Below are 26,747 nucleotides of genomic sequence, written 5' to 3'. Positions count from 1 at the left end.
GGGTTCTCAGTGGTTGTGGGGGCGGCCCCGGCCGCGGCCGCGGCCTCCGGGAGCGGCATCCACGGTGGAGCGGGGGTTCTTGATGGTCTCGTCCACGGACACGATGAGACAGGCGGCCTCGGAGGCGGCGGTGAGCGCGTTGATGCGCACCACGGCCGGCTCCCACACGCACGCCTCGAAGTTGTCCGCGATGTCCTCGTTGTTCACGTCCACCCCGTACCACATCCCGCCCTGAGGGGACACGACATGGTCATCATCACGGGTGGGGGCTTTGGGGCGGAAGGAAAGGCAGGCAAAAGGTTCAGAGCGTGGGACTCGCTGTGGGAAGGAGGATGGTTGAGGGGAACACAAATCCCAGCCACCACGTCCCTGGTTTTGGTGGCGCCTGTGGCAATGCCTGTGCCCAGTCTCTGCTGGGATTCTCCACAGAGCTCTCTCTGCACTCCCCTTTTATTAGGGTTCCTCTGGTGAACAGCACCTGGTGGTGTCCTTCAGTTAACTAGAATTCCCAGGACTCCCTGCACACTCCAGGTTTTGAGCCACGCACTCCAAGGCCCGAACACTCCCTCTGGATTCTGACTAGCTGAATGCAGGAGCTGCTGGCTCAATGTGTTCCCACACTGCAGCAATGCCTCATAAAACAGGAGGCTCATTCCATTTTAGGGTCACAGAATCAGGTTGGAAAAGACCTCTGAGATCAGAGTCCAACCTAAGGCCCAACACCACCGTGTCAACCAGACCATGGCCACATCCCCACCGTGCCAACGAGACCATCCACATCCAGGCTTTCCTTCAGCAGGGATGGTGACTCCACCACCACCCTGGAGAGCCCATCCCATGAAGCTCTAAAGCCTCCCGGGACTGATTCCCTCCCCACTGCTGCCTCACTCCCCAGCCCACAGCCCCAGGCTTCGCACCCCCTCATTTCAGGGCATTCCTGCTAATCCCACCATCAGGAGCAGGATGGAATGTGATGGGAGTCACCAAAGCCAGGGGACAACTTCCAAACACTGGGATCACGATTTCCACAAGATCAGCAACTGGGACCTCCAGCTTGCAGCTCCTCAGCCAACTTCCACTGATTCCTTTACTGTCTAACACAGCAGCTCTCTCCTGACAAATGATGCGTTTCCAAGGAGCAAACCGGGACTCCCAGCTCTGGGAGTCACCCAACAGCTGGGATCAAAGGGAAAACAGATCCTCTCCTTTTATAGCAACATGTGCCGAGCCCACACCTGATCTGGGAACAAACAGGGCGTTCAATCAAAGAGGACAAGTCTAACACGGGCTCAGCCGAGTTACACCGGATCCGACAGCTCCAGGAGGAAAACATCAGGGAGAAGGGAACGCCACCCACTGCTGGCTGTGCCTCGGGCTCCCAGGTGGCCCTACCTGTGCGTGCTTGGCTCGGAGCTTGTTCAGGATGTTGGTGGCATCAAAGCCGGCGTTGTCGCAGAGCTGGCGGGGAATGATCTCGAGGGCCTTGGCGTAAGCGCCGATCAGCAGCTGCTGCTTCCCTGGAATGGTCCTGGAATAGTCCCGGAGGTACTTGGAGAGCTCCATCTCTATCGCGCCACCGCCGGCAACAACCGAGTCGTTCTGAAGGGAAAAGGGGAACACCCTCATTCCAAGCAGGGGGAGAGCGGGAAAGGCTCCGTGTCAGGGCAATGCCAGCCCGGGGGAATCCACTGGGATTGCCTGGCAGCACTGCTGGGAGCTTCAGGAACACGCCAAGAACCTCCAGGGGCAGCTCCCAGCAGCTCATCCCAGCTGTGCACGGGATAAATGGGGGTTTTTGGGAGGGATGGCAGCTCACAGCCCATCTGGGCAAGGAAACCCACTTCCCTCACTTCCATAAAGCACCCGAAGTTAAGACATTGGCAACAGCACCTTACAGCCAAGTTCTGCCGTTTTTTCAGGAGAGAGATCAGGATGTCGTGTCTAAAAGGCAACAGCTCCCAAAATCTTGATGTGCTCCTTCCCAGCCCCTCAGAACATATAGCTGGTTTTAACCAGAAACTATATTAGGTGTAACCCAGAAACACCCACAGCTTGGCAGCATCCTCAGGACACGTCCAGAGAGGCCCTGGACTTCTCTTGGTGCTCCCAACTTGCCTTCAAAGGCAGGGGCCTGTCACCCCCTCAGACCGGTCACCAAAAGGGGGGAACAAGTGGATTTACAGGCATGGACACACACACGACATTAATCCTGTTCAAACCTCCTCAAGATCCACCCAGCACACCCAGGATTGTGCTCCTTCAGGATGGGGGGATGGAGCAAGCACAAGTTACAGCTGTGCAGAAAGGAAAGGAAAACCTGGAGAGCACTTGGAAACGCTGCCAAAGCAGCACTGAGTTGGCCAAGGAACGGCACTCGAGGTAATCAACTGGACGCTCCTCACTCCAGGCCTCTCCAGAGACCTCAGCCAACCTCTGGCGTGTGAGAAGGTTCCCAGAAGGAGTTGGGAAGGCTGTGCCAAGTCCGAGGAGCAGCCCAGCAGGGAAGGCAGCTCCCCTGGGGCTCACCTTGATGGCCCTCCTGACGATCATGATGGCATCGTGCAGGGACCGCTCCGTCTCCTCCATGAACTGCTCCGCTCCCCCTCGCAGGATTATCGTGCAGGTCTTGGCCTTGGGGCAGCCTGTGAAGAAGTTGTACCTGCCAAAGGCACAGGGTAAGAAGGGTTATTGGCATGGAGGAGTGGTGGTGGTGCCGCTGGAAAGGATCCACAGGGACAATCAGGGATTCTGGACAGGCCAGATCCGTGATCGAAGCCGTGTCACCCTCACAGCGCCCCATCGGATCTCGGGCTTGGAAGGAGTAGAGCCAGGCAATAAACACAGGGAATCCAGGAAAATCCACTCTCTTCCTGTTGCCAGGGATTTGCTGAACTGGTGCTCCAACTTTCACTTGGTAGGAGTCAGCAGCCAGCTCCGAACAGGAATTCTGCTCCAGCAACAGGAAGGACCCCAAGTGTATTGTCCCCAACTTCACCTGCACTGATGTGGCACTATGGAATATCAGATAAATGCCACCATCAACCCCAAAATGTGCTGCTTTCCCATCACAAATGAAGCAACACCACTGTGCTTTCTACAAGACACTGCAGAATAAATACATATATTTTAAAAGCATAATAAAAGGGGTAAGATTAGAGGAAATCTCAACCTCAAAAAGCAGCTTTTGTATACAACAAAATAATTGGTTTTTAACAACCTTGTTTTCACAGGAACACCTTGAATGATGCTCCAACCTGCCAGTGCTTTGACCCAAACTGCTATTAGAGGGCTGGCAATAAATACACACAATAAATACAGCTGGTGTATTTACCTCTCTCCCCCAATCTGAGTCTCCTCAAAGAGTTCACACCGGCCCAGAACATCATCTGTCAGGGCATTGACACTGGTCTGGATGGATCCACCACAGGCCTGCGTGGAACGGAGATAAAGCGAGCAATTACCAACACTGACAATCCAAACTCATTTCCCAGCAGAGTCCCATTCTTTAGGGACAGCCCAGCTGTTCAGCTGATGCAAATCCATCCTGCAGGCCAAAGTCAGGAAAACCCTTTAATTTCCCTGCCATCTCAAAAATCCTCGACAGCAAAATAAGATTACGCGGCTTCAAAGCGCTGACTCACGGGCTCCAGATTCCAGGAAATACACAGAGCTCAGGGAAAAAAAACCAAACCACTCATGATGGAACAGGCAAGAACTAGGGAAAATAAACCTCTACTGATGCAACGAGCAGACCTCAATCAGAGAAAACAAAAGAGCAGTGCAGATGCAATTAGTGTGTGATTGTTCGTTCCGTCAAGGAACAGCCTCGTCTGTCTACGGCAAGTTTAAATAACGACGACACGGGAAAAAACTATGTGATTTTCATTTTATACCTTTGCAAGGAACAGCGTGTTCAGGCACAGCCTGCTGCCCTGGTTTGGGAATCCCCAGCCTGGCAGTGCGAAAATGAAATCAAGGAGCTCACCATCATGGTCCGTTTGAGATCCTCCTCCGGGACACGGCCGGCACAGAACATGTCCCTGTCCGCGAAGTACTGCGTGGCCACGTCCCCGATGGGAAGTTTGGACAGGACCACTTTTGCTCCTGACTTGTGGATTTTGTCTAGTTTGTCATACAGGATGTTCCACTCGGCATCCACGATGGCCTGGTAATCCTGGCAGGGAGGAGAGAGGGACAATCCTGTTATGATGGGTTGGGAACGTTGCTCTTGCAGCGCCAGCACAGGGCTGATTTCAACACCCTCCTCCAGCTTAATCCATCCCCCCTTGTCCTGTCCCTCCATCCCTTGTCCCAAGTCCCTTTCCAGGGGCTCTCAGGTCTCCCTGGAGCCTTCTCTTCTCCATGTGAACCCCCCCAGCTCTCCCAGCCTGGCTCCAGAGCAGACACACCCCAGTCCTGGGAGCATCTCCCACCTCTTATCCCACTGGACAAGCAGCCACCACACCCCGCAGGGATGGAGCAGCAGGGCAGGCTCCCCTTTGGCTCTCACCTCCACTGTGTTGACTCTGATTTCAGCGTTGTCCTTCTCAGCTTTGAGCTCCAGCTCCACGTTCAGGAGGGCAATTTTGGGGGACTGGTACTTCTTGGGCTGCATCTCAAACCCAGCGTAGGAGAAGGTCTTCTTGAAGGCAACTCCGGCCACCAGCTGTGAGTCCTTGAAGGCAGGGATTTGTGTCAGGCTCAGCCTCCCAAGGTTCTCTCCACAGGGTTAATAACTCCCACAGGAGACTCCCTGCTTCCAGAGGCCTCATTTACAAAGCCTTCCCAACGCTGTCTCCTTTGATTAACCCACTTTTTAGAGGGAAGGAGCGGCAGGGATTTCTCTCTGCTCACAAAAGCAGCTTCAATCGCTTCCTCCCCACCCCTCAAGACACCACAGCCAAAAATGCTGCACACACAACCTGGAGATCAAGGCATGGAGCAATCAGTTCCCTCCTTGATCTCTTTCCCATTCCTACCCCTTTGAACGTGGATACCTCTAATCCACACTCTGGGTTGGTTCCTTTTGCTCTGGTTTGTTTTTCCAAGCTCCGTCACCACCTGTGGGATTGTTTTGCCAGCAGGACAGCCCTGCCCAACCTGAAGGGATCTCCTTGACTCCATGGCTGGGAGAGAAATCAGGATCTAACTCTCCTACTCCACAGCCAGGAACAACCCCTTGCCATGAATCCAGGTGCAATCCCATACAGGGCAGGTATTCCAGCACTAGGGCATAAACCACACATCCCACCCATCCTGCCCACAACTAGATCAGCTCCTTCATGAGGTTTTCCTTGCATTTTTCCTGACCCAGTAATCCTACATACAACCAGGACTTTTGGGTCCAGAAGTAAAAAAACTTCCCATCAAAAAAAAAAAAACAAAAAACCAACCAACAAAAAACCCAGGCATTTAATTATTTGCAAAGATATAAATGGAATTTAGGATTTATATTAATTTGTATCAGCAATATTTGCTGCAGAAGACATTGAGGTGAGAGTGTTTTTGGTTCAAAAAACAGATTCTCTATCTATGGAAAAGAAATCCAGTCCTATTTCCCAAGCTATCTTCCTCACAACCTTTGTCTCACTTCGGGAATTCCCCAACAGGCATCATCAAGCCAGGCTGCATTTCTGCTGGAGCCAAGTGATTCCTGCCTCTCCCATCCCCTTCAGGACAGGCTCTGACAGAACTTACTTCCAGAGCTCCTCCTTGCACCTTCTTTATTCCGATCATTTTGAGCTGCAACAAGTCGTCCAACATCATGACAGCATCGACAACCATCTTGGAGAAGAACTCCTTGCTCTGGGAGATCAGCTTGGAGCTCAGGGCTGTGGCTGCACACTTCTCCAGGAGGCTCCTCTGCTCACTGCAAAGAGGAAAAACAGGGGCTTGTCACCTGACAGATCTTTTCACAAGCCCAAAATGCTGTTTGGTTTCATTAATCAGAGAACTGGTTTTGGCTGGAAAAGATCTTTAAGATCATTTAGTTCAGCACTGCCAAGGTCAGCACTGACCCCTGTCCCCAGGTGCCACATCCACAGGGATTTTAAATTCCTCCAGGGATGGGGACTCCACCCCTGCCCTGGGCAGCTGTGCCAGGGCTGGACAACCCTTTCCAGGAAGGAATTTTCCCTGATGTCCAACTGAGACCTCTTCTGGTGCAATTTAAGGCCGTTCCCTCTCCTCCTGTCCCTGTTCCCTGGGAGCAGAGCCTGACCCCCCCCGGCTTCCCCCTCCTGTCAGGGATTGCAGAGCCAGAAGGTCCCCCCTGAGCCTCCTTTTCTCCAGGCTGAGCCCCCCCAGCTCCCTCAGCCCCTCCTGCTGCTCCAGCCCCTTCCCAGCTCCGTTCCCTTCCCTGCACACGCTCCAGCTCTTGGCATGAGGGGCCCAAATTCCTCTCTGACAGAGCCAAAGATCAGCTCCCTCCTGTCAATGGGGAGAACAAGGCAAATCCCAAAATTCCTTTTAGAGCATCAGCCCAGCACCGACCACTTTGGTTGGCTTTTAGACACCTAAAACCAGGAAAACAGCGGGTCCTTTCCCTTATCCAAAGGCAGGAAGATGCTTCTAAAACTCTCTAAGGGCAGCACATTCTCTGAAGCATTAACTCAGGTTAATTATGTGTAACAGAGTGGGTGATAAAGAGACTCCAGGGAAATGTGGAGCCAACTGCGGGATCTCTCCCTCCAGTCCCTGCTGCCCATGGGAACCACTGTATTTCCCATCCCAGGACAGCATTTAGCTTGGGGTTTTTTTCAGTATTTTTTCACCTCTGGACAACTCATTTTGCTTTATTTAAAATGGTTATTGAATTGTAACACTTCAGATTTACTCCAGGTATTAGCAAGGTCACGTGGACAAGAACTTTAAAATCCAGGAAGAAAACGAACTCCAGTATTCTCACCTCAGCTGAAGGGGTCCTTTCCTTACTGCTATGAACTCTCTACCTTCCTCTGTGCAACAGCTAAAAAGGGATCTGATCCTCAGGGAATTGCTGAGATTTAACACTGGCACCGACTGCAGCAGGAGCTGCGAGTCTCCACTGCTGCAAAAAAGAAATCAGGCCACTTATTTTAGTGCCCAGCTCCCTCCCTGTGCACTGTGGAAGACACTGCCCTAATTATTCCCTGCAGCCAAGTGAGAGCAAGGCACGGCTCCCAGAGGAGCAGGAAATTCCAAATAATTTGGGAATAACCCCAGCGTGGGGGCCGCAGCTGTTCGCTCCGACCTCGAGACCTCAGCCAGAGGCACGGGAGAATTCAGGAACACCCTCACACCAACAGCTCAGCTGAAGCCCAGGAACACAACCAGGTCATCTCCACGGAAAACTTACTCTTTATCTTCCTTCTTCACGGAAACAGCGATGTCTTTGATCTTGTTCACAGCCTGCCAAGACACGGGGCAACAGCTGGATTAATGATTTATGCTCCTGAACTCATCACATCTCCCAAGTTTTTTTCTTTGCATTTTGAAGTTAATCTTTTATTCCCTGCTTCAACATCACTGAAGGATTGAAGCCATTCCACCCCTTCCAGCACAGAAATTCCAAGGAAGGCAGCAATTTAAGGGGAGTGGGAAGAGCTGCTCCGCTGTTTCCAGCGGTGATCCGGGAAAACACAGGGCTTTTGAGGGATTGCACCTGCAAAAACTCAGCTTAATGGGACCAAGAGGCTTGATGAGCTGCAAGGTTTACTAAGGAGCAGCAGAGATCAGGAGTTTACTCATTTTTCCATGGGAAAAAAAAAAAAACCACAAAAGGGAGAGACCGCACCCCAGAGGGAGCGACTGGTAACAACAGCTCCCTGACAGCAGAAAGGCAGCTCACGTTGGCAGGAAGACACCAGGAGATCACCAGTGGCACTCCCCACGCCTTGGAAGTGTGTCATTATCCCCCTCTGGCACGGAACTCCCGTCCCCAGGCGCTCCCAAAGGCTCACCAGCTGCGTGGCCGTGCGGAAGGCACGGATGATGATCTGGGGGTGCAGCCCTTCCTCCACGTAGGGCTTCACCTGCTTCAGGAACTCGGCTGCCAGCAGAGTTACCGACGTGGTGCCATCACCAACCTGCAAGGAGGGGGGACAGTGTCACCCACAGGCTTAGACAGCACCTGCAAAACCACGGAGGGCTTCCAGGGAAAGCGGATTTCAGGGTTATCTCTCCTGGCGGATTTGTGGGCGAATTCCTCGGTGATTCGTGGAATCGTGGAATGGTTTGGGTTGGAAAGGGCCTTAAGGGTCACCCAGTTCCACCCCCTTTCCACTAGCCAAGACCCCTCCAGCCTGGCCTTGGACACTTCCAGGGATTCAGGGGCAGCCACAGCTTCTCTGCCCAACCTGTGCCAGGGCCTGCCCACCCTCCCAGCCAGCAATTCCTTCCCACCCAAATCTCCCCTCCCTCAGCTTAACAGTAAAACAGCTCAAAGCACTGGCAAGTCATCACAAAAGAGAGGGGATCAGTAAAGAAACCAGGATAAATCCCAGCACCCCATGAGCAATCCCCAAAGCCCACAGGCTCCCGAGGGCAGCCAGGCTCCCATCCCACCTCTGCATCCTGGGATTTGGCGATGTCCACCAAGGTCTTGGCGGCCGGATGGACGACGTCGAGGAGCTTCAGGATGGTGGCACCATCGTTGGAGATCGTGGCTTTGCCTGGGAGTGATGGAGAAAAGGAAGCCAAGCTTCACCACCAGGACAAAGCCCTTGGCCCTGTGTCTCAGGGGGTCTCAGCAGGCTCCTCTGTTCCATCTCCATGATGTCTCCTCGGGATCAGAGTGCAAAACAGCTCTCCACACCAATTAAGAGGGGCTTAAATTTCCCTCTTACTTCTCAAGAGCCCCCCCAGACAAAACATACAAAATATATTTAAAACAGATAAAAACATATTCTGGTCTGACACTCACATGGAAAAATAGTCTAGAAATCATACAAGCTATAAGATAAATTTAAATCCAATTATACCTTTTAATTAAATTATTACATACACCCTATTTGTAAAAGCTATTCAAAGACAACGCTAAGACTTTCCACCTTGCTCTTTGAGTAAACAAAAATAACACACAATAATTAGTTTGGTGACTTCATACAGTTCCTTTCAGAGCATGGATGAGGCTCACCCCTAAACCACACTCCAAAAAAAAGATTAAAGAGGAGGCTCAGGGGAGACCTCATCACTCTCTGCAACTCCCTGACAGGAGGCTGTAGCCAGGTGGGGGTCGGTCTCTTCTCCCAGGCAGCTCTCAGTAAGACAAAAAGGCTCGGTCTCAAGCTGTGCCAGGGGAGGTTTAGGTTAGATTAGGGAGAAATTGTTTACAGAGAGGGTGATCAGGCATTGGAATGGGCTGCCCAGGGAGGTGGTGGATTCTCCATCCCTGGAGGTGTTTAAGGCGAGACTGGATGTGGCCATCAGTGCCACGGTCTAGTAACTGCGGTGGTGGTGGATCAAGGGCTGGACTTGATGATCTCAGAGGTCCTTTCCAAGCCATCTGATCCCAGGATTCTGTGATTGTACAATCCTTACCCCGGTCATCCACGATGAGCTTGTCCATGCCGCGCGGCCCCAGCGTGGTGCGCACGGCCTCGGCGATCACCTGGCAGGCATTGATGTTGCTGACCAGCTGGGGGATTCCCTGGGAGGTGTCCGTGCCCTCCTTCAGCAGGATAACCGGTGTTGGCTGCGGAGAGAACCCACAGCAGAGCTGTCACTGCTGTCCCAAATCACCCGGAGTGAACTCCTCGCGCAGCCCACGCCTCACACAGGACCAGGAGCAAACCCTGCAGACTCCTCACAGTTCAGTTCCCCTGCTTTCCACCTCCCCCTGTGCTGGGAATTCACCTAACTGCTTCCACTCTGGGACCCCCCCAAAATTAAGTGGGGGTTTTCTGGTGGTGTTTTGCTCAGTGACGTTCTGGTTCTGATGCTGGAGTTGGAGAAGACACAACATGGAATTATTACTGAGACAGCGAGGAACTGAACGAATTTGGGTGGTGGAAAGGTGTTCCCCTGGAGAAGAGAAGGCTCCAGGGAGAGCTGAGAGCCCCTGGTAGGGCCTAAAGGGGCTCCAGGAGAGCTGGAGAGGGACTGGGGACAAGGCATGGAGGGACAGCACACAGGGAATGGCTTCCCACTGCCAGAGGGCAGGGATAGATGGGATATTGGGAAGGAATTGCTGGCTGGGAGGGTGTGCAGGCCCTGGCACAGGTTGGGCAAAGAAGCTGTGGCTGCCCCTGGATCCCTGGGAGTGTCCAAGGCCAGGCTGGATGGGGCTTGGGGCAACCTGGGATAGTGGAAGGTGTCCCTGCTCCCTGCTTGGAATACATGGTCTTTAAGGTCCCTTGCAATCCAAACTATTCCATGAGTGATGCAACTGTCCCACAGATAGAGGCCAGACATAGCCTGAACACAGCCAAGATTTGGGAGGCATCAGTTTGGAACGGAGAGGAAAATTAAAACATGGCTGTGACAAGAACAAGAAACACAAGGAGCTACTGGAGAAGGTCCTTAAGATGGATCTGGAGAGGGATCTCATCAATCCACATAAATATCTCCAAGGGCTGTCAGAGGATGGTCCCAGACTCGTTTTGGTGGTGCCCAGCAACAGAACACAAACTAAAACACACCAAGTTCTGGCTCAACACGAGGAAGAACTTCTTCCCACGGAGGTGGCAGAGCCCTGGAACAGCTGCCCAGGGAGGGCGTGGAGCCTCCCCCTCTGGAGACATCCCAGACCCACCCGGACGGGTTCCTGTGTCACCTGCCCCAGGTGACCCTGCCTGAGCAGGAGGGTTGGACTGGGGGACTTCCAGAGGCCCCTTACAACCCTATTCCGCAACCCCTAAATCCTGGGAAGGCTTTGCGGACGGAAACGCGCGGAGCTCTCAATGGAATAAAGGGAACCTTTTATCCCCGGGGGGGAGGGGGGGAAACGAGCGCAGAGATACAAAAACCGGAGGGATCCGGGGGCCGGAGCTGCGGGGACGGGGCGGGGTGGAGCTGCGGGATCAACCCCGCCACGCCAGCCCTGGATCCTGCGGGAAGCGCCGCCGTTCCGCCCCATCCCATCCCACCCATCCCATCCCATCCCGGGTACCCCAGGCCCAAACCGCCGCGCCCCCATCGCGCCGCAGCCGCTCGGGGCGCGCTCCCCGGAGGTCAGCGGCGGCCCCGCGGGGCCGTTCCCGGCGGGAATGCCGGCGGATGGCCCTGGATGCGGCCCTGGGTGCCCACTCACCATCATCGCGGCGGCCCCACAGTGCCCCGCGCGCGCCCAGAACCTTCCCCGGGGCGGGGCCGCGCCTGGCTCACTATTTGGCAGGGGGATGGGGGGGGGCAGAAAGCCGTGACAAAACCCGTCGGCTCACTATTTAGCAGCGCGGCGCCGCCGTGACAGCGCGCCGCCCGCCCCTGCTCCGGGGTGATGGACGGCGGCGCGGACCAATAGAAGCGGGGCAAGCGGGGCGCTCCGCCAATGGCGGGGGCGGGGCGGGGAGGGGGGCGGGGTTTAGCGCAGCCATGCTGCCCTGGCTCTGGCTCTGGCTCTGGCTCTGCGCCTGCTGCGGGACGGCCCGCGGTGAGTGAGGGGGGCTCGGCACGGGCCCCGCACGGCACCGACCCCCCCCCCCCGGCCCCCGCATCGGTGCTCCGCGATCCCGCGGTGCTTCCGCTCCCCGCATCCGCGGCCCCGGTGCGGTTCCCCTCCTGTACCCGTGGAGGGATGCGGGGGCATTTCCCTGCTCGCTGCGCCGCGACCGAATTGCGTTTGTCCTCCTGCATCCCGGTCTGGGTGCACTTCCCCTCCTGCATCCCAATCCAGCCACATTTCCCCTCCTGCATCCCAATCCAGGTGAATTTCCCTCGGTGCACCCTGACCTAATTGCTTTTCCCCATCCAGCACGCCAACCCAGCTGCATTCCTCCTTGGTGCACCCCGAGCCCGTTGCATTATTTCCCCTCCTGAATCCCAATCCAGGTGCACGTCCCTTCACTGCATCCTGACCCCGTTGCATTTCCACTCTGTGCCCTGTGATGTGGGTGGGTTTCCCACCAATGCATCCCAGTTCCACGGCATTTCCGCTCCTGCACCCCAATCCAGATGAATTTCACCTCTGATCACCTCAATCCTTATCTGCTCTGTGGTCCCTTTGCATTTTCCTCTTCCCCTTGTGCACCCCAGTCCACCCCAATCCCAGTGCCTTTCCCCTCCATCCCTTCTCAGCTCCTGGGAACTGTTGTATCTCCCCTTGGAGCATCCCAAAACTTCCCCCGTGGCTCAGGAGTGATAACTGAGAATTGTCCCATTTTTTTCAGGGATTTTCCCTGTGCTTTTCCCTGCCTCTCACACCTCTCCCTTCACCTCCAGGTCTGCGCATCCATGAATACTTGTACTTCCAAGTGCTGAGTCCCGGGGACATCCGTTACATCTTCACCGCCACTCCAGCCAAGGATTTTGGTGGCGTGTTTGTAAGTATTTAAAACTAAATTTGTGGCTCTGGGTCTCTCCATCCCAATATTTCTCCTTTGTGGGGCTCAGTGATTTGGATTTTTGATAAAAACGGAGCTAATTGCTCTTCCATGAGCATCCTTGGCCTCAGCAGGCTTCCAGAGGCAGGGGTTGGGCTGGCTCTGCAGGACTTGGAATGGGGCACCTGGAAGCTCAAAATCTCCCCATATGAGCAAGATATGGGACATTGAGGGGCTGGAGCTTGTCCAGGGAAGGGAACGGAGCTGGGAAAGGGACTGGAGCAGCAGGAGCAGCTGAGGGAGCTGGGGGGGCTCAGCCTGGAGAAAAGGAGGCTCAGGGGGGACCTTCTGGCTCTGCAACTCCCTGACAGGAGGGGGGAGCCAGGGGGAGTCGGGCTCTGCTCCCAGGGAACAAGAGGAAAAATGACCTCAAGTTGTGCCCGGGAAGTTCAGGTTGGATATTGGGGAAATTCCTTCCTGGAAAGGGTTGTCCAGCCCTGGCACAGCTGCCCAGGGCAGGGGTGGATCCCCATCTCTGGAGGGATTTAAAATCCCTGTGGATGGGGCACTTGGGGACAGGGGTCAGTGGTGGCCTTGGCAGTGCTGGGCAGTGCAGGGACTGGAGAAGGGCTTGGAATGGGAAGCAGCTCCGATGCCTCATCCCTGCCTGTTTCCCTCCTGAAGAACACAAGGTACGACCAGATCCACCTGGTGCCGGCAGATCCCCCGGAGGCCTGTGGAGAGCTGAACAATGGGGTCTTCATCCAGGACCAGATCGCCCTGGTGGAGAGGGGGTAGGTCTGGCATCACAGGGGGTTTGGGGGGACCCTTGGGCAGGAGGGGAGATGCTCATGGCACTGAGGGTGAGATTGCCATGGGCACATCTCCCACATCTTCTCCATGTGGGTGAATGAGGAAAACGTGAGGGTGTTCCTACCCCAAAGCACTTCATCTTATGTCTTTTAGCCTGTGCTAGGGTGGGAGAAAAAACATCTGGGTTCACATTGAAAGAGGTTTAGATGAGATATTGGGAAGAAATTCCTCCCTGGGAGGGTGGGGAGGCCCTGGCCCAGGTTGGGCAGAGAAGCTGTGGCTGCCCCTGGATCCCTGGAAGTGTCCAAGGCCAGGTTGGAGCAACCTGGGCTGGTGGAAGGTGTCCCTGCCCGTGGCAGGGGGGTTGGAACCGTATAATCTTCCAAGTCCCTTCCAACCTACACCATTCCATGGTTCTATGATTCTATTTTGTTTTTCCTTAGGAGTGTGGGTGGCTCGTGCCTGAAATAGAGACTCGGAGGAGCGCAGTTTGGGCGAGGCGCAGGATTGGGGAGACAACCCCTGGGCTGGGTGTCTCCAGGCAAGGCCCTGGCACTGCCAGGCTTGGCACCTACCTGTGGGCACCAACCTTTTTGTCCCTCTGTGCCCCAGGGGCTGCTCGTTCCTTTCCAAGACCCGAGTGATCCAGGAGCACGGCGGGCGGGCCGTGATCATCGCCGACAACGCCTACGACAACGACAGCTTCTACATCGAGATGGTGCAGGACAGCTCCCGGCGCACAGCCGACATTCCAGCGCTCTTCCTGCTGGGCAGGGACGGGTGGGTGCCCTGGCACGTCTCCCCAAGGGGTGGGACAGCTCATGGGAAGGGCAGAGAGATGCCTCGTCCCCACAGAACGGGGTCCCGGCGATCAGCGTGTCCCTCCTGGGCTTTGCGGGAGAGATTTGGAGCGGATTCAGTCATGATTAATCCACAGTTGGAGCTTTGTGGCTGAGTTTGAGCTGTTACGGTTCGAGTTGTGGTTTATGCTCAAGGCTGGGCTTCAACTCTCCCAAATCCAGCGCCTCTGGAACACCTGTCACCTCTTTATCCTTTCCAGGTACATGATCAGGCGCTCCCTGGAGCAGCACGGGCTCCCCTGGGCCGTCATCTCCATCCCTGTCAACGTCACCAGCATCCCCACCTACGAGATGATGCAGCCCCCCTGGACCTTCTGGTAGCAGCAGGAGGCTGTGGTGGATCGTGGGCTTCCAGTGGATCCCAGGATTTTACCCTAAGCACCAGGTTTGAGGAAGGAGTCCCAACGTGCTCCGGAGATCCCACAGGATTCGGCAACCGGGAGATCTTCCTGCCGGCCAAGTACCAGGTGGGAACCTTGAGCCTGGCACTGAGCACCCTTTGCTGTGACTTTGTGGGAGGGAGGTGATGGCCCAGAGCAGGCCGGCGCTTCCCAGGAAGCATTTTAACTTGTGCTGCTGATTTGGAGGGATGCAGGACTGGCAGGGATGGGAGGGAGAGCTGGTCTGGACCAGCAGGGCTCGCCCCACGTCTGTATATTTTTGTCTGAGCTAATGAAGTCAGAATGTTTTAGAGAAAATGAAGTTTCTCCTTTCTTCTTTCAGCAGTCAGGGGATGAAGGGATAAATCTCATCCCCTAATATTTTCCCTAGTCGAATTCCCAAGGTGCCTCCTGCAGCTGGGCCAGCGCTCAGCCATGGGGTGAAGCAGCAGCATGGCAGAGCCTCCAGCCCTTGTCCCCAAGGTGTGTGTCCCTGGTCACAGAGCCCCCACTCCAACAGGTGCCTATTCCCTCATCCCCACACCTGTGTCCCCACAGGACCAGCAGCCCCTGGGTCAGCCACCACCCTCCAGTTTACCAGTATAAACCACGGGGTCCCAGTTCTCACCAGTCTCGGTTTATTACGAACACTGAAGGGGCCACGGCCCCGGGACGGTTGGGGACAAGCAGCGGGGTCAGGGCTAGCAGTGATGGCAGTGTCAGGGGCGTGTCACCCTCAGTCCCACAGTCCAGCTGCCACGGACACAGCGACGAGAAAACGGCTCCCTAAAATCCACGAGGAGAGGGAATAACCCCGGAGTGCACCCCCAGCCTGCTGCCTGTCCATCGCTGGGAGCCGTGTTGTCCACAGACAGGGACACTGCAGCACGTGGTGCGGCCTCGTCGCTGGCAGCGTGGGTGACAAGGGGACATCCACGTAGGGCCACTCGGTGCCAGGACATCTCTGTGTGGAGCCACTCGGTGCTGGGATGTCTCCATGTGGGAATTTGGGGTGGGAAAGCGCACAGCAGCTCCCACTCGGGCACATCCTCGTCCTGCTGCCAGACAGAGGGACAACTCCCAATGTCTTTGGGGTTTTGGATGACAACACATGTCAGCTCTGGGATGGTGTCAGCCTGGCCATTCTCCATCCCCAAATGGTCCTGGAATCACTGCCTGGGGCTGTGCTGTTGGAAGGACAGGCTGAGTCAGGCAGGAGGTGCCTCCAGGAGTGGCTCCGCTCTCCCTGCTGGACTCAGGATCTGAGTCCCCGAGGTGTCCCTGTCCCTGCAAAATCCCCTCACTGCTCACCAAGGCATGGAATGGAGGATACAGAAGGACCCCGGCTCTGAAGTGTGTAGATAGTGCTTATATAGACATTAAATAGTTCCCCTCGTGCACAAACACACACACACACACACATTCCCTCATCCCTGCGGGGCGGGAAGGATGAGCTCCACATCCACGGCCGGCACAGACACGGAGCAGCCTCGCAGGTGGCCACAAGGAGGGGCTGCCTGGATCCTGCTCTCATCCAGCTTCCTCTGCAAGCACCAGCCAGCCCCTCCGGGAAGCGGGATTGTGGCAGAGGGACACCAGCTCACAGCTTGTCCTCACAGGGAGGACGGGGACAGCCTGACACGCACACAACAGGGACAACACGGGCAGGCGGGAGCAGAACCTGCCTCCGGCTGCCCCACTCCGGCACCTCCGCACGGCCGCCCCACCCGACCCCACAACACAACCCTCGTCCTTGGATTAAAGCTGCTGCCTCTGGGAGGAAGCCCCAGTCCCTTCCCTTCCCGTCCCTTCCCTGTCCTCTGGCCACGATCAAACATCGGTCATCTCATCCTCCAGCTCGGCATCGTCCGTCTCTCCCTCGCCCTCCTCCTCCTCGTCCGACGTCACGTCGGCGTCGTCGGCTTGCGCCAGGCACTTGGGACACGAGCAGGTAAACAAGTAGTTCTCCCTGGAAAAATGGGAAAAGAAGGAGGAAAAAGACGGATGGTGTTGAGACAGGCACGAGCCCACACTGCTGCTGGGCAGGGGTGGGGGACAGAGCAGCCAGGAAAGGGGCTAGAGGTGTTAAATCCAGAGGAGGTTGGGGTTTCCAACCTCCAGGAGAGGAGGGAGCCCAAATCCTCGGTTTGGGGGTGCAAAGGGGTGTGGGGTCTCCCCCCCCAGGTACCTCCAGGTTGCCCCTACCTGAGTATCTTGTTGCGGCTGTGTCTGCTCCGCTCCCTCTGACAGCAGTCTAAGTAACTGATGCAGATTTCCTGGGAGCAAAGAGAAACAGGTTGGGCTCAGGATGGCTTCCCATGATCCCAGAGGAGCACGACTCGTGCCAGGCCCTCACAGAGTCGGGCAGAAACAGGGTCTGGCAGCCCCTACACGGCACAGGAATCGAATTCCTCTGCTGGGACACAACATGGGACATGCTGGGGACGCAGGGATGATGCCAAGGTGTGATGTCACCACTCAGGCCCTGCTGTCTCACCTCTCCTGCTTCGATGTCCTCCAGAGCAGTGAGATGCAGGAGGAAGTTGTTTTCTGGGAAGGATGTCTCGGCATTGGGGATGCAGCTGTGATTACCTGTGGGCAAGACAGTCTCTTCCAGTGGCTCCTGGAAACTACATCATATCCAAGGCCATCCAAGCCAGGATTGACCATTCCAGAGCCAGGCAAGGTGCCAGGACCCCCTGAGAGGCCCCAGGGCAGCACCCATCCCATCCCATCCCATCCCATCCCATCCCATCCCATCCCATCCCATCCCATCCCATCCCATCCCATCCCATCCCATCCCATCCCATCCCATCCCAAGGCTGGAAAGCACAAGCCACTTTCTCCAGAGGCTTTTAGGAAGAGGTGATCCAACCTAGCACGGGACATTTTCCTCCTCACTCCTAGTTTTCCTCCCAGTCCTCGTGTCACTTACAGCAGCTCTGGAGCACGTAGAGCCCTGATCCCTCGCAGTTGAGGAACTCTCCAGACTCTGCAGCACAGAGAGGTGGTGTTGGAGCTTTACACAGACCATTCCAGCTCTTCCACATGGGAGCACAGAGGGATTTGCAGCAACACGGAATGCACTGCCTTGGTTTTAAGACCCAGCCAGCGCTGCTGCTTTGGGGCCAGGTGAGGGAGAGTGATTTCCCAAGCACCCTTCCCTCCCCATGGGAGGGGATGAAGGGCAAGAAAATTTGCATCCCCAGGCTCCCTGCCCTGCCCCTGCACTCCCACAGATCCTCACCCTTCTCGATGTCCTTGTAGAGCTGGTCGATAAAGGCGTCCAGCTCCTCCCGCTGCAGCATCGGCAGATCCAGCGCGTCACACGCGTGCACCCACTGGCTCAGGGAGCTGTGGGGAAGAGAGGGGCGCTGTTACATCCCACGGTGCTGTCAGGAAGCACAGGGACACTGTTACATCCCACAGTGCTGTCAGGAAGCACAGGGACACTGTTACAGTCCCACAGTGCTGTCAGCACACAGTGGCACCTCGCAGGGGGGATCCAAGGTGGCTCTGAGCGGCCAAGGTGTGAGAGGGATGCAAAAGGGTTGGACACAGCCAAGACGAAGTTTTCAAGTCTTCCCCTCCATTCCCCTCTCTAAAACCTGGCCTTACCAGGAAGAGCAGGGATTTACATTCCACATCTCTGCTGCCCTGCAAGGAACATCCACTACCCAGTTCCACAAAGCCCCATTACCTGGTTCCTATGCCTTGGCCATTGGTCCCAACGAGGGCAAAGAGGGATCGAAAGCCTTCTGGAGTGAACCACTGCAGGAGGGAGAGGGGAAAGGACCTGAGTCCAGGCCAGCCTGCTGCAGCACCCCGCTCTGCAGTGCCCCAGATCCCACAGGGAGCTCTGGGGGAAGCAAGGATTGATGGGCAGATTCCCACAGGCTGTTTGGGAGGCAGATCCACTCACCCTGCTGAGATACTCGTCATAAAGGGCTTCGGTGAAGAGCAAGCGCAGCAGCTCCAGCTGGCCCTGGCAGGACAAGGGGCGCAGTCAGGGTGGGGAGGTGTCACTGTCACTGCCTGCCAGCCCCAGCCTGAGGGTCCAGCCCAGCACAGGCCACCAGGCTCAGCAAGGAGTCAAGCTCCTCATCCTTCCCTGCAGGGCTGGAGGCTGCTGCCCTCACAGCAGCAAAAGCCACTCATTTTAGCAGCAAAAGCCACCTACTCAGCAGCTAAATATCACCCTGGCCCAGCCCACAGCAGAAGCATCTCCCCCACAGGAAGGAGTAGCACATCCCATGGAAGCGCCTCGAGCCCAAAGCCCTCTAAGCAACTCATTTCCTGGCTGTCAGTGTCCCCATTTCAAGCCTGGAATTTCCAGTGTCTCCTATCCCAGCTGTAATGTGGCTTCTGCACCTGTGGGCTCACAGACACAGGTGGGAGAGGGCAGGCTTGGGAATTCAGGAGCTGCCAGGGTCTTACCTTAAATTTGTCCCCCAGCAGCTTGTGCACAATCTCCTCTTCTTCATTTGCTGTCTTGCTGCAGAACTGGGAGAAGGCCTTGATCCACCACTCCTTGTCTTTAGCCTAACAAAGGAATCAAGCAGAGGCATTGCACCAACCCTGCTCTCCTCCCCAGGCCAGAGACAGAGAAAAAACACTGAGAAAGCCAGGCCAAAGAACTGGAGCCTTGGGAATAACATCCACAGTGGGATAATGAAACCACACATGGGCAGCTGCAGCTCCAAAGTGCTGACGTACCTGTTTGATGGTGGCAACCATCCTGGCCATCAACATGATGCTGGAAGTCTCTGGGGGATAATGCATGTTCCTGTGGAATAAAAACAAGGAAGAGATGAGCAGAGCAGGGCTGGTATGGAAATAAAAAGCTGGAGGGAAGCAGAGGCAGCTGCTATCGTGTGGTCAGGCCTGCATTAATCCATCACTACAAAGTGGCCATTGCAGCATCACTGTGTGGGGATCCAGCAGAGAAACCTTCATCCACCTTCCTGCTCCAACCAGACAAACAATCCCCTTCCATCCTGTTCGCCCTGGGTCCCACTGGTCCAGCTGGGGTTTGGGACAAGATTTAGGTCAGGGATGTCGCTTTTCTCCTCTGGGACCATTTCTTTTTTTCTTTTTTTTGCAAGCAGGGACAGCAATTTATCGACCTGCAAGGAGGATCCCCAGAGGCTGGAGATCTGCAGGAGCGCTATAAAACTGCAGGAGTGAGCTCTGTAGCATTTTACAGGGAGAAAACCAAGCACTACTCAGATGCATGCACTGCCCACACCAACTCACCCGACCAGTAGGGAGAGCCAGGCACCGTCCCACGGGCATTCCCACCCTCCAGCCACCCCATGCAGGGATGCAAAGTGAGGAGAACCCCGCTCCTTTGCCCGTGGAGCAACAGGCAGGTGGGTGCCCTACCTCCATGCTTCCTGCAGCTTGTTGAGAGGGTGTGTGGGGTCGTCCCGGGACGGGCCGAGGCAGAGGACCTGGTGGTACTGCTCCAGGGCTGCCTGCCTGCACTCTGCACTGCAGTACGTCACCTAGAGCGGGGGGACAGCGCCTGGCATTGGCTCCGGCAGCAGGAAAACGGGATCCTACATCCAGCTGTGCCTGCTGTGCCCCCTCCCTGACCAGCGGAAAGGCAGACACCCAACCTGGGCAGCACAGGCGCCTGGCTGGGTGTAAAGCACTGGGTGATCCCAGAAAGATGGCATTCCCTCCCGGCAGTGCCGTACCTGGCATCGGGGGCACTGCTGGTGCAGGTCTTTCCGGATGCTGCACTGCTCCGGGTGAGGCAGCACCAGCGAGCTCTTCCCCAGCAGGCGCTGGGCGTTCTCCTCCGCCGTCTCCAGAGCCCGCAGGCAGTGATCACAGGCTGGGGGAGAGAAGAAGGATGGATGGATGGCACAGGGAAGCCTTTGGGAAGGATAATGCCACTGGTGCCACCATCAGAGACGAACAAGGGGATGGGAGCCTGGGGCAACCTGGGCTAGCAGAAGGTGTCCCTGCCCACGGCAGGGTGGTGGAATGAGCGGATCCTTAAGGTCCCTTCCAACCCAAACCATTCTGGGATTCCACGGTGGCACCTGGTGCATCCCTCTGGAGCTGATGGAAGTCACCTCATCCCTCAAACGACACCTCAACTTCCCAACAGTTCAGCCCAGAGTCAGAAAAAGCAGCAGGGGCACCTTAATAGCGTTGTAAAGGCAAACCCAAACCTTTCCCCTGATACCGGGCAGCTCCTTTGGGATCCCGCTGGGATCCCACTGGGAATAAGTGACAGGGACATGGCACCAGTACCAGCCGCTCACCTCGGTAGTTGTACAGGGCATTCCAGAGGAACTGGGAAGACACCACCGGCCTCTCCACGAACACTGTTTCCCCTTTGCGGATGTTCTTGGTGGCGAACAAGCCCTTTCCCTGCCGAGGCACAGCCGTGGGTCAAGGGACGCGCCCGGAGCCGAGTCATACCCGCGGGCTGAGGGTACCCCGCCATCCCGAGCGGACCCTGTGGGCTTCTACCCCCTTTGCCCCCCTAAAATTGGGAAGGAAGGGAAGGATCCCCACGGAGGGGAGACTCACCTTGGCGCTGCTGATGAACCGCGCCTCCGCCGCAGCCCCGGCGTGTCCCCCCGCCGCGGCCGCCATCTTCGGGCGGCGACTTCCCCGCCCTGACCCGCCGGGCAGCGCCTCTTCCTCTTCCTCCTCTTCTTCCTCCTCCTCCTCTTCCTCCTCCTTCTTCTCCTCCTCCGCCCTTCAGGGGTCCGCTCCCGCCATCGCTCCCCTCAGCCCCGGGGCGGGCGGGGGCCGGCGGCCATGTTAGTCCCCCCCTCCCCTTCCCTCAGCCCACAGCCACGCTCCAAAAACACCGCCAAAACACTCCGAAACGGCGCCGGGGCGCTTCCACATTCACCCCAAATCGTAAAAGAGTTTTGCTGCCTCTCCTTTATTAATTATTAATATTTAGTGGTAGAGGAATAGCCGTCGTAGCTCTCTCAGGTGGGAACGCAAGGTGCCCCCTCACAGGAGGAGGTGCCCCCTCACAGGGAGAAAAAGGAATCTCCCGCTGCTCTGCGCACCCAAAACTGACCAGACTTTCCCCCCAAAAAAAAACCCTTTAATGCCGCCTCTATTAATTATTATTATTATTTAATAGCAGAGGAATAGCCATCACAGCCCTATCAGGCAGGAACACAAGGTCCCCGCTCAGAGAAGGAGGTGCCTCCTCATAGAGAGAGGAGGAATCACCCACTGCCCTGCGCACCCAAAATCGGCACGATTTTCCCTAAAAAAAAACCCTTAAAAACACACTAAAGTCGCCATTCTCCCCCTGCTGCCTCCTGCTTGGCGGTCTGCAAAGCCTAAAATCCACAAAAAGGCGGGTTTGGTTGTATTTACTAATTCACGCCGCTCGGGCTTCGCCCCGCTCCTCAAGGACCAGTTGGCGGGAACCGGGCGGGGAATTTGGGATGATTCCGCGCTCGGGGCCTTTTGGAGTGTTTTCGTGTCACTAGATGTCACTGTCGGCTCGTGGCCGGGACACGACAGCGGGTGGCAAGGCTGGAGCTGCCACCTCCCTGCCCAGCACGGCAGCAGCTGGGCTGGACGCTGTCCCGCTGTCCCCATGACACCGCTCCGGCCACCCGGACGGGTGACAAGGGACAAACAGGGACAATCCGGCTGCCAGGGACACCTTTCCTGGCTGTGGTGTGGGATCCGGTCCCCAGTGAAGCCAGCGGTGGGCTGTGCCAGCCACAGCTCCATCTCACAGTGCTCGGGCTATAAGAACCGAGCCACAGGTGGATCAGTGCTGCTGTGATTCCTGCTATGATTATATTTTCATAGAATCAGAGAATATTTATGTGGGAAAAGCCTTCTAAGATTATCGAATCCATTATCGTTCCCCCAGCACTGCCAAGGCCACCACTGACCCATGTCCCCAAGTGCCACATCCACAGGGATTTCAGATCCCTCCAGGGATGGGGAGTCTACACCTGCCCTGGGCAGCTGTGCCAGGGCTGGACAACCCTTTCCGTGAAGGAATTTTCCTCAATATCCAATCTAAACCTTCCCTAGCACAATCTGAGACTGTTTCCTCAGTGATTTATTCCTGGAAAGGATTGTCAGGCATTGGAAGGGGCTGCCCAGGGATGTGGTCGAGTCACCGTCATGGAAGTGTTCAAGGAATGTGTCACTCAGTGGTCTGATCTAGTTGACAAGGATCAGTCAAGGACTCGATGACCTTGGAGGTCTTTTCCAACCTGAATAATTCTGTGATTACTCTTGTCCTGTCCCCTGTTCCCAACCCCCATCTGGCTCCACCCTCCTGACAGGGAATTGTAGAGTAAGAAGGTCCCTCCTGAGCCTCCTTTTCTCCAGGCTGAGCTCCTCCATCTCCTTCAGCTGCTTCTTGTTCTCCAGACCCTTTTTCCAGCTCCACAGCCCTTCTCTGAACATTCTCCAGCCCCTCAGCGGAGCAGGAGCTGCGGGGAAGGTTTGGCCACATCCATCTGCAGACACGGGTCCTTGTTCTCCAGGAGCCACAGCTCCAACCTGAGCATCCCAAGCTCACCAAACACTACCTTTCTTACTGAAAATGTAGTTTTCTCTCTGCAGGAACTAGCCCAGAGATGATAACTTAGTTAATTACCTTCACCCATAATATGGGGTCATCACCCAATTAAAGAAAAAATTCTTTACCATGTGTTTTGTTCAAAACAGTTTATTAAGGAAAAAAACCCTCAAACATTTCTGAGAAGGATGAAAATACATCGGGTTTAACTTTTTTGGTAATAATTTCAATTGAAAATTAAAGTAAGTAGTTGGAGATGTGTTTTTTGACACCCCTTCCATCTCTCTTTTTAAAACACGCTCGATTTTTATTAAGAAAAAAAGCAAATAAATAAACGGCACTTATTAAGGAAAGGGGAAAAAACAAAGGGTTTTATAAATAACAATAGAAGAGTAAAGTGATATACAGTGTTCAGGGACAGAAAGAGAAGGAATAAATTATCCTGAGCTAACTGGACGTGGTTGGTACCCTGGGCAGACATCAGTCCTGACCCCTCCAAGCCCTCCCAGCCACCAGAAATGCAGCTGTTAACTACATCGGGCCCTTACAGATGTGCTCACCCAACGCTCCAGGTGCCGTTTCCCATGGCACCTGGGTGGATAATGAGGAGAGAACAGAGCAGTTGCCGTCTGGGCAGAATCAGCACATCTGGACGAGGGGCAGGGGGTCGTCTGAGGCACCAGAGGTGTTGGAAAGCTGCTTTTTACAGCAGCCTCCATCCCCACACCTTGGCCAGGGCTTCAGTGGCTCATTCCCTGCTGCAGCAGCACACGGACACCTTGGCCGAGGAAGGCAGTGCCAGGACATGGAGAGACCACCAGGTTCTCCCTCCCGGTTTGGGAAGCCAAAAAAAAAAAGGCACAGGTACACCAAGGCACTGATAAGAGGAGGCACTTCTGCTCCAGGGGTAGAAAGACCCTGGAAAGACCCTGATCATCTTATGGCATGAGCATTGTGGGTGGGAGCAAAGGGCTTTCCGATTTGGGGCCGTTTTTGGTTATGATCTAAGCATCAAACAAGGGAGTCAAGTTAACCAGGAAAAGCCATCAGGGAGGATTGTCACCCCAACACCAGAGACACCAGTTGTCACCCAACCATCAGAGACACCCTCTGATTGTCACTCTCTGCTTTAAACTGTGTCCTAGTGCTCCAAGAACAAACAGGAGATCACCTGCCATCAAGCACAGCCAGCCTGGTGAAGCAGCCCCAGGAATTACTGCAAATGGCTACCAAAGAGCAGCCAAATAAATCTGGGGGGGTTCCTCCCCAACAGCTGCATCTTAGTCCTGTAGCTCCAGCTCTCAGTCTCTCTTGGGCCAAAGCAGCACAGAAACCCAACATCAAAACCCAACAGTGGCAGCTCAGCCTCAGCTGCTCAAAGCTCCACGTCCACGGTGTCCTCCTCGTGGTCCTTGCTGTCCGTGGAGTCGGCGCTCACGGGCTGGATCACCCCAAACTGGGACAGCTTTGCCGCCTTCTGCTCCATGCTCTGCTTCCTCCACTTGATCCTCCGGTTCTGGAACCAGACTTTCACCTGGCAGGGACATGGAACAGCTTAGTCCGAGGTCTCCAGGAGCACATTTCCAATGCCACGTGTTTCCAAGCAAGATGTCCCCAAAAAGAGTTCCTTCAAAGTGGGGACGTGCCCCTTCTCTGCTCAGGGAATAGTGAGTGAGAACAGGAGGAGGTGACACTGTGGAGGGCAGAGCAGTGCTGGGAAAAGGATCAGGAGAGATGGGGATGCAGCTGCACTGAGGAAATTCTGGCCAGAAGAGTGAAGGAAGCAGCTCCCTAAGGAGCCACTGAACCCATTCTTGGGACTGCAGCTGTCAGAAGGCATGATGGGACCCCAAAGCATCCCCTGTCCCCCTAGAATTGCCCTTGCTTTGCTCTCCCTTTTCCCCAGCTGAATTTAAACCCCACCACAGAAGATCCCCTGCCTCTTTCTTTCCACTACTAACAAACAGCTTGCTTTGGGAAGGGCAGGAACTTCTTGGGAAAAGCAGGAAAATAATAATAATAATAAATAAAAGGACACTCAAAGCACAAACTGTCTCCAGAGGAGCAAAACAACACAGATCCACATAATCCAACCCATCTCCAACTCTAAAGCAACGCAGGTTTGTGCTCCCAAATGCTCTGTTCCACTTCATGAATTAAGAAATCTCATCCATAAACCGTCCAAACCCATCCCTCCAGGCACATCCCTTCCATGCCAGCTTGCAGCAGGCAGTCCCACGGGTCACTTTGCATTGTGTTTTCCCCAAGCTGCACTTCCCAACAGGAAAACCAGCACAGAGCAGACCCAGGACTGGTGCCACCCGTTCCTCACCTGCGTCTCCGTGAGGTGCAGAGTCGCAGCCAGGTCCACTCGCTCTGTGCCCACCATGTACTGCTGCTTGAGGAATTCCTGCTCCAGCCTCTCCAGCTGCTCTGGTTTGAAGACAGTGCGGACCCTCTTCATCTTGCAGGGCCCCCCCGACCTCCAAGGCCCCACAGGGCCAAGAGAGTTGGTCCCGACACAGTGAGACAGCTCCAGACCTGCGAGAAAGCAGCGAAAATTGAAAGGATCTGCACTGAAGGGGATGGGAGAAAGTAGCACCAAAAAGAGCAGGAATGTCCCTGCCCTGTCCCAACCTAAATAATTTAATGTAGGCTCCCTTTCCCATGAAAGGTTGGAGTAGATGATTTTTTGGGGACCTGTGATTTTACTCTCAAGTACCACCTGGGCATGCAACCAGACCCAAAGGAATCAACTCTCAATGAGGGGAGCAGGATTTGACCTCCACCCACACAGGATTTTTGTAACAGGATGGTAAAATCCGTCAAGAGCTGCAGAACACAAAAATCCCATCTCTGCTTCAAGAAGCCCCAAATCATAACTGTCTAAAGTTTGGGGGAATTTACTCCAGACTGGCCCCTGCTTTTACCCTTCCCTTGGCACAGGGAGTCAGTGTCCAGGGACTAGCTATCAGCCAGGACCACATCCTCCTCCCCTGGTCCCAGAAAAGTTCCCAGTGTACAGAGGAATTAGTGGATCTGGTCTCTTGTCTCCTGTCTAGCAGTGGCCTGAGGATAATTATAATTACCATAAATTAACATACAATGCAACACCAGGGGACCAGGTGGCACCTGACTGAGCAGTGGCTTCTCTCCTTTTCAATTCCCTCACCCTGATCCAGTTGAGGTCCCTGCTCGCTGCAGAGGGGTTGATCCTTTAAAATCCCTTCCAACCCGAACCGTTCTGTGATCCCATGACCTGCCTGCCCAGGTGATTCCACTGGATTAGCTTTAAAATAACCCACCGAGCAACAACCAAGGGGAATTTCCACGTGGAAAGCACCGGATCGATTGGCGGGATCGGGCCATTAATGCTCCCCATCACTGCTGTTCCAAATATTGTGGCAAGCCAAGTTTCTTCAACTTTTATGGAAATGCTGCACACATAATGATCCCAATTCACACCCTGCTACTTATCTCTCCTTTAATGACTGATGATGTCACGTTCTCCAGGCACAAACCAGCACCTTGACCTACTTATTTCCATTAATTAGGTGCAAGTTCTGCGTGTGTTTAAGGATTTGTGGGATGGAGACGTGACAGCTTAACAGCTGTAATTGCACTTAAAACTATTTTCATCATTAAAATCATTTCACCCTTCACTTTTTTTTTTTTTTTTTTTTTTTTTTTTTTTTTT

The 26,747-nt window shown here is 55.1% G+C and overlaps 4 protein-coding genes across 5 annotated transcripts in view; 1 reads left to right on the top strand and 3 right to left on the bottom strand.

Moving 5' to 3' along the window:
• Nucleotides 1-11,251, bottom strand: CCT7 (chaperonin containing TCP1 subunit 7). Of its 2 annotated transcripts, XM_027907627.1 has the most exons (13): nucleotides 11,231-11,251; nucleotides 9,520-9,673; nucleotides 8,545-8,651; nucleotides 7,941-8,066; nucleotides 7,337-7,389; nucleotides 6,908-7,048; nucleotides 5,698-5,869; nucleotides 4,511-4,675; nucleotides 3,986-4,174; nucleotides 3,332-3,429; nucleotides 2,527-2,659; nucleotides 1,393-1,599; nucleotides 1-231 (listed from the first exon to the last, which is right to left on the bottom strand). In XM_027907627.1, the coding sequence occupies exons 1-13, from the start codon at nucleotides 11,234-11,236 to the stop codon at nucleotides 7-9; spliced, it is 1,776 nt and encodes a 591-aa protein (XP_027763428.1). In that variant the 5' UTR covers nucleotides 11,237-11,251; the 3' UTR covers nucleotides 1-6. The 2 variants fall into 2 exon arrangements, with proteins under 2 accessions (XP_027763428.1, XP_027763429.1); XM_027907628.1 differs by lacking the exon at nucleotides 6,908-7,048.
• A 257-nt stretch (nucleotides 11,252-11,508) lies between these two features.
• PRADC1 (protease associated domain containing 1) lies at nucleotides 11,509-14,829 on the top strand. The gene is made up of 5 exons (XM_027907631.1): nucleotides 11,509-11,569; nucleotides 12,358-12,458; nucleotides 13,143-13,252; nucleotides 13,884-14,051; nucleotides 14,332-14,829. Exons 1-5 carry the CDS (start codon nucleotides 11,512-11,514, stop codon nucleotides 14,450-14,452), a joined length of 558 nt encoding a protein of 185 aa, XP_027763432.1. The 5' UTR covers nucleotides 11,509-11,511; the 3' UTR covers nucleotides 14,453-14,829.
• Nucleotides 14,830-15,132: 303 nt separating this feature from the next.
• Nucleotides 15,133-21,296, bottom strand: SMYD5 (SMYD family member 5). Its single transcript, XM_027907629.1, is given in 14 exon segments — nucleotides 15,133-16,480; nucleotides 16,717-16,787; nucleotides 17,009-17,103; nucleotides 17,447-17,503; nucleotides 17,759-17,865; nucleotides 18,212-18,282; nucleotides 18,434-18,496; nucleotides 18,949-19,053; nucleotides 19,228-19,297; nucleotides 19,897-20,018; nucleotides 20,214-20,353; nucleotides 20,790-20,898; nucleotides 21,061-21,275; nucleotides 21,278-21,296. Coding segments are annotated over 14 exon segments (1,383 nt in total). The 3' UTR covers nucleotides 15,133-16,341.
• A 3,129-nt stretch (nucleotides 21,297-24,425) lies between these two features.
• The window catches only part of LOC114070289 (T-cell leukemia homeobox protein 2-like), a 4,232-nt gene continuing 1,910 nt past the window's right edge, over nucleotides 24,426-26,747 (bottom strand). The window contains exons 2-3 of the mRNA XM_027907626.1: nucleotides 25,383-25,801; nucleotides 24,426-24,584 (exon numbers count right to left, since the gene is read on the bottom strand). Of these exons, the coding sequence (XP_027763427.1) occupies nucleotides 24,426-24,584; nucleotides 25,383-25,801 (578 nt within the window). The remainder of the gene's footprint in view (nucleotides 24,585-25,382; nucleotides 25,802-26,747) is intronic.

The sequence above is a fragment of the Empidonax traillii genome, unplaced genomic scaffold (assembly GCF_003031625.1).
Source record: "Empidonax traillii isolate 1590-97213 ecotype Southwest subspecies unplaced genomic scaffold, ASM303162v1 scaffold1503:size99223, whole genome shotgun sequence".
In the NCBI taxonomy this organism is placed as follows: Eukaryota; Metazoa; Chordata; class Aves; order Passeriformes; family Tyrannidae; genus Empidonax; species Empidonax traillii.
The sequence above is the reverse complement of the archived record's forward strand: the minus strand, read 5'-3'. Positions and strand labels throughout refer to the sequence as shown.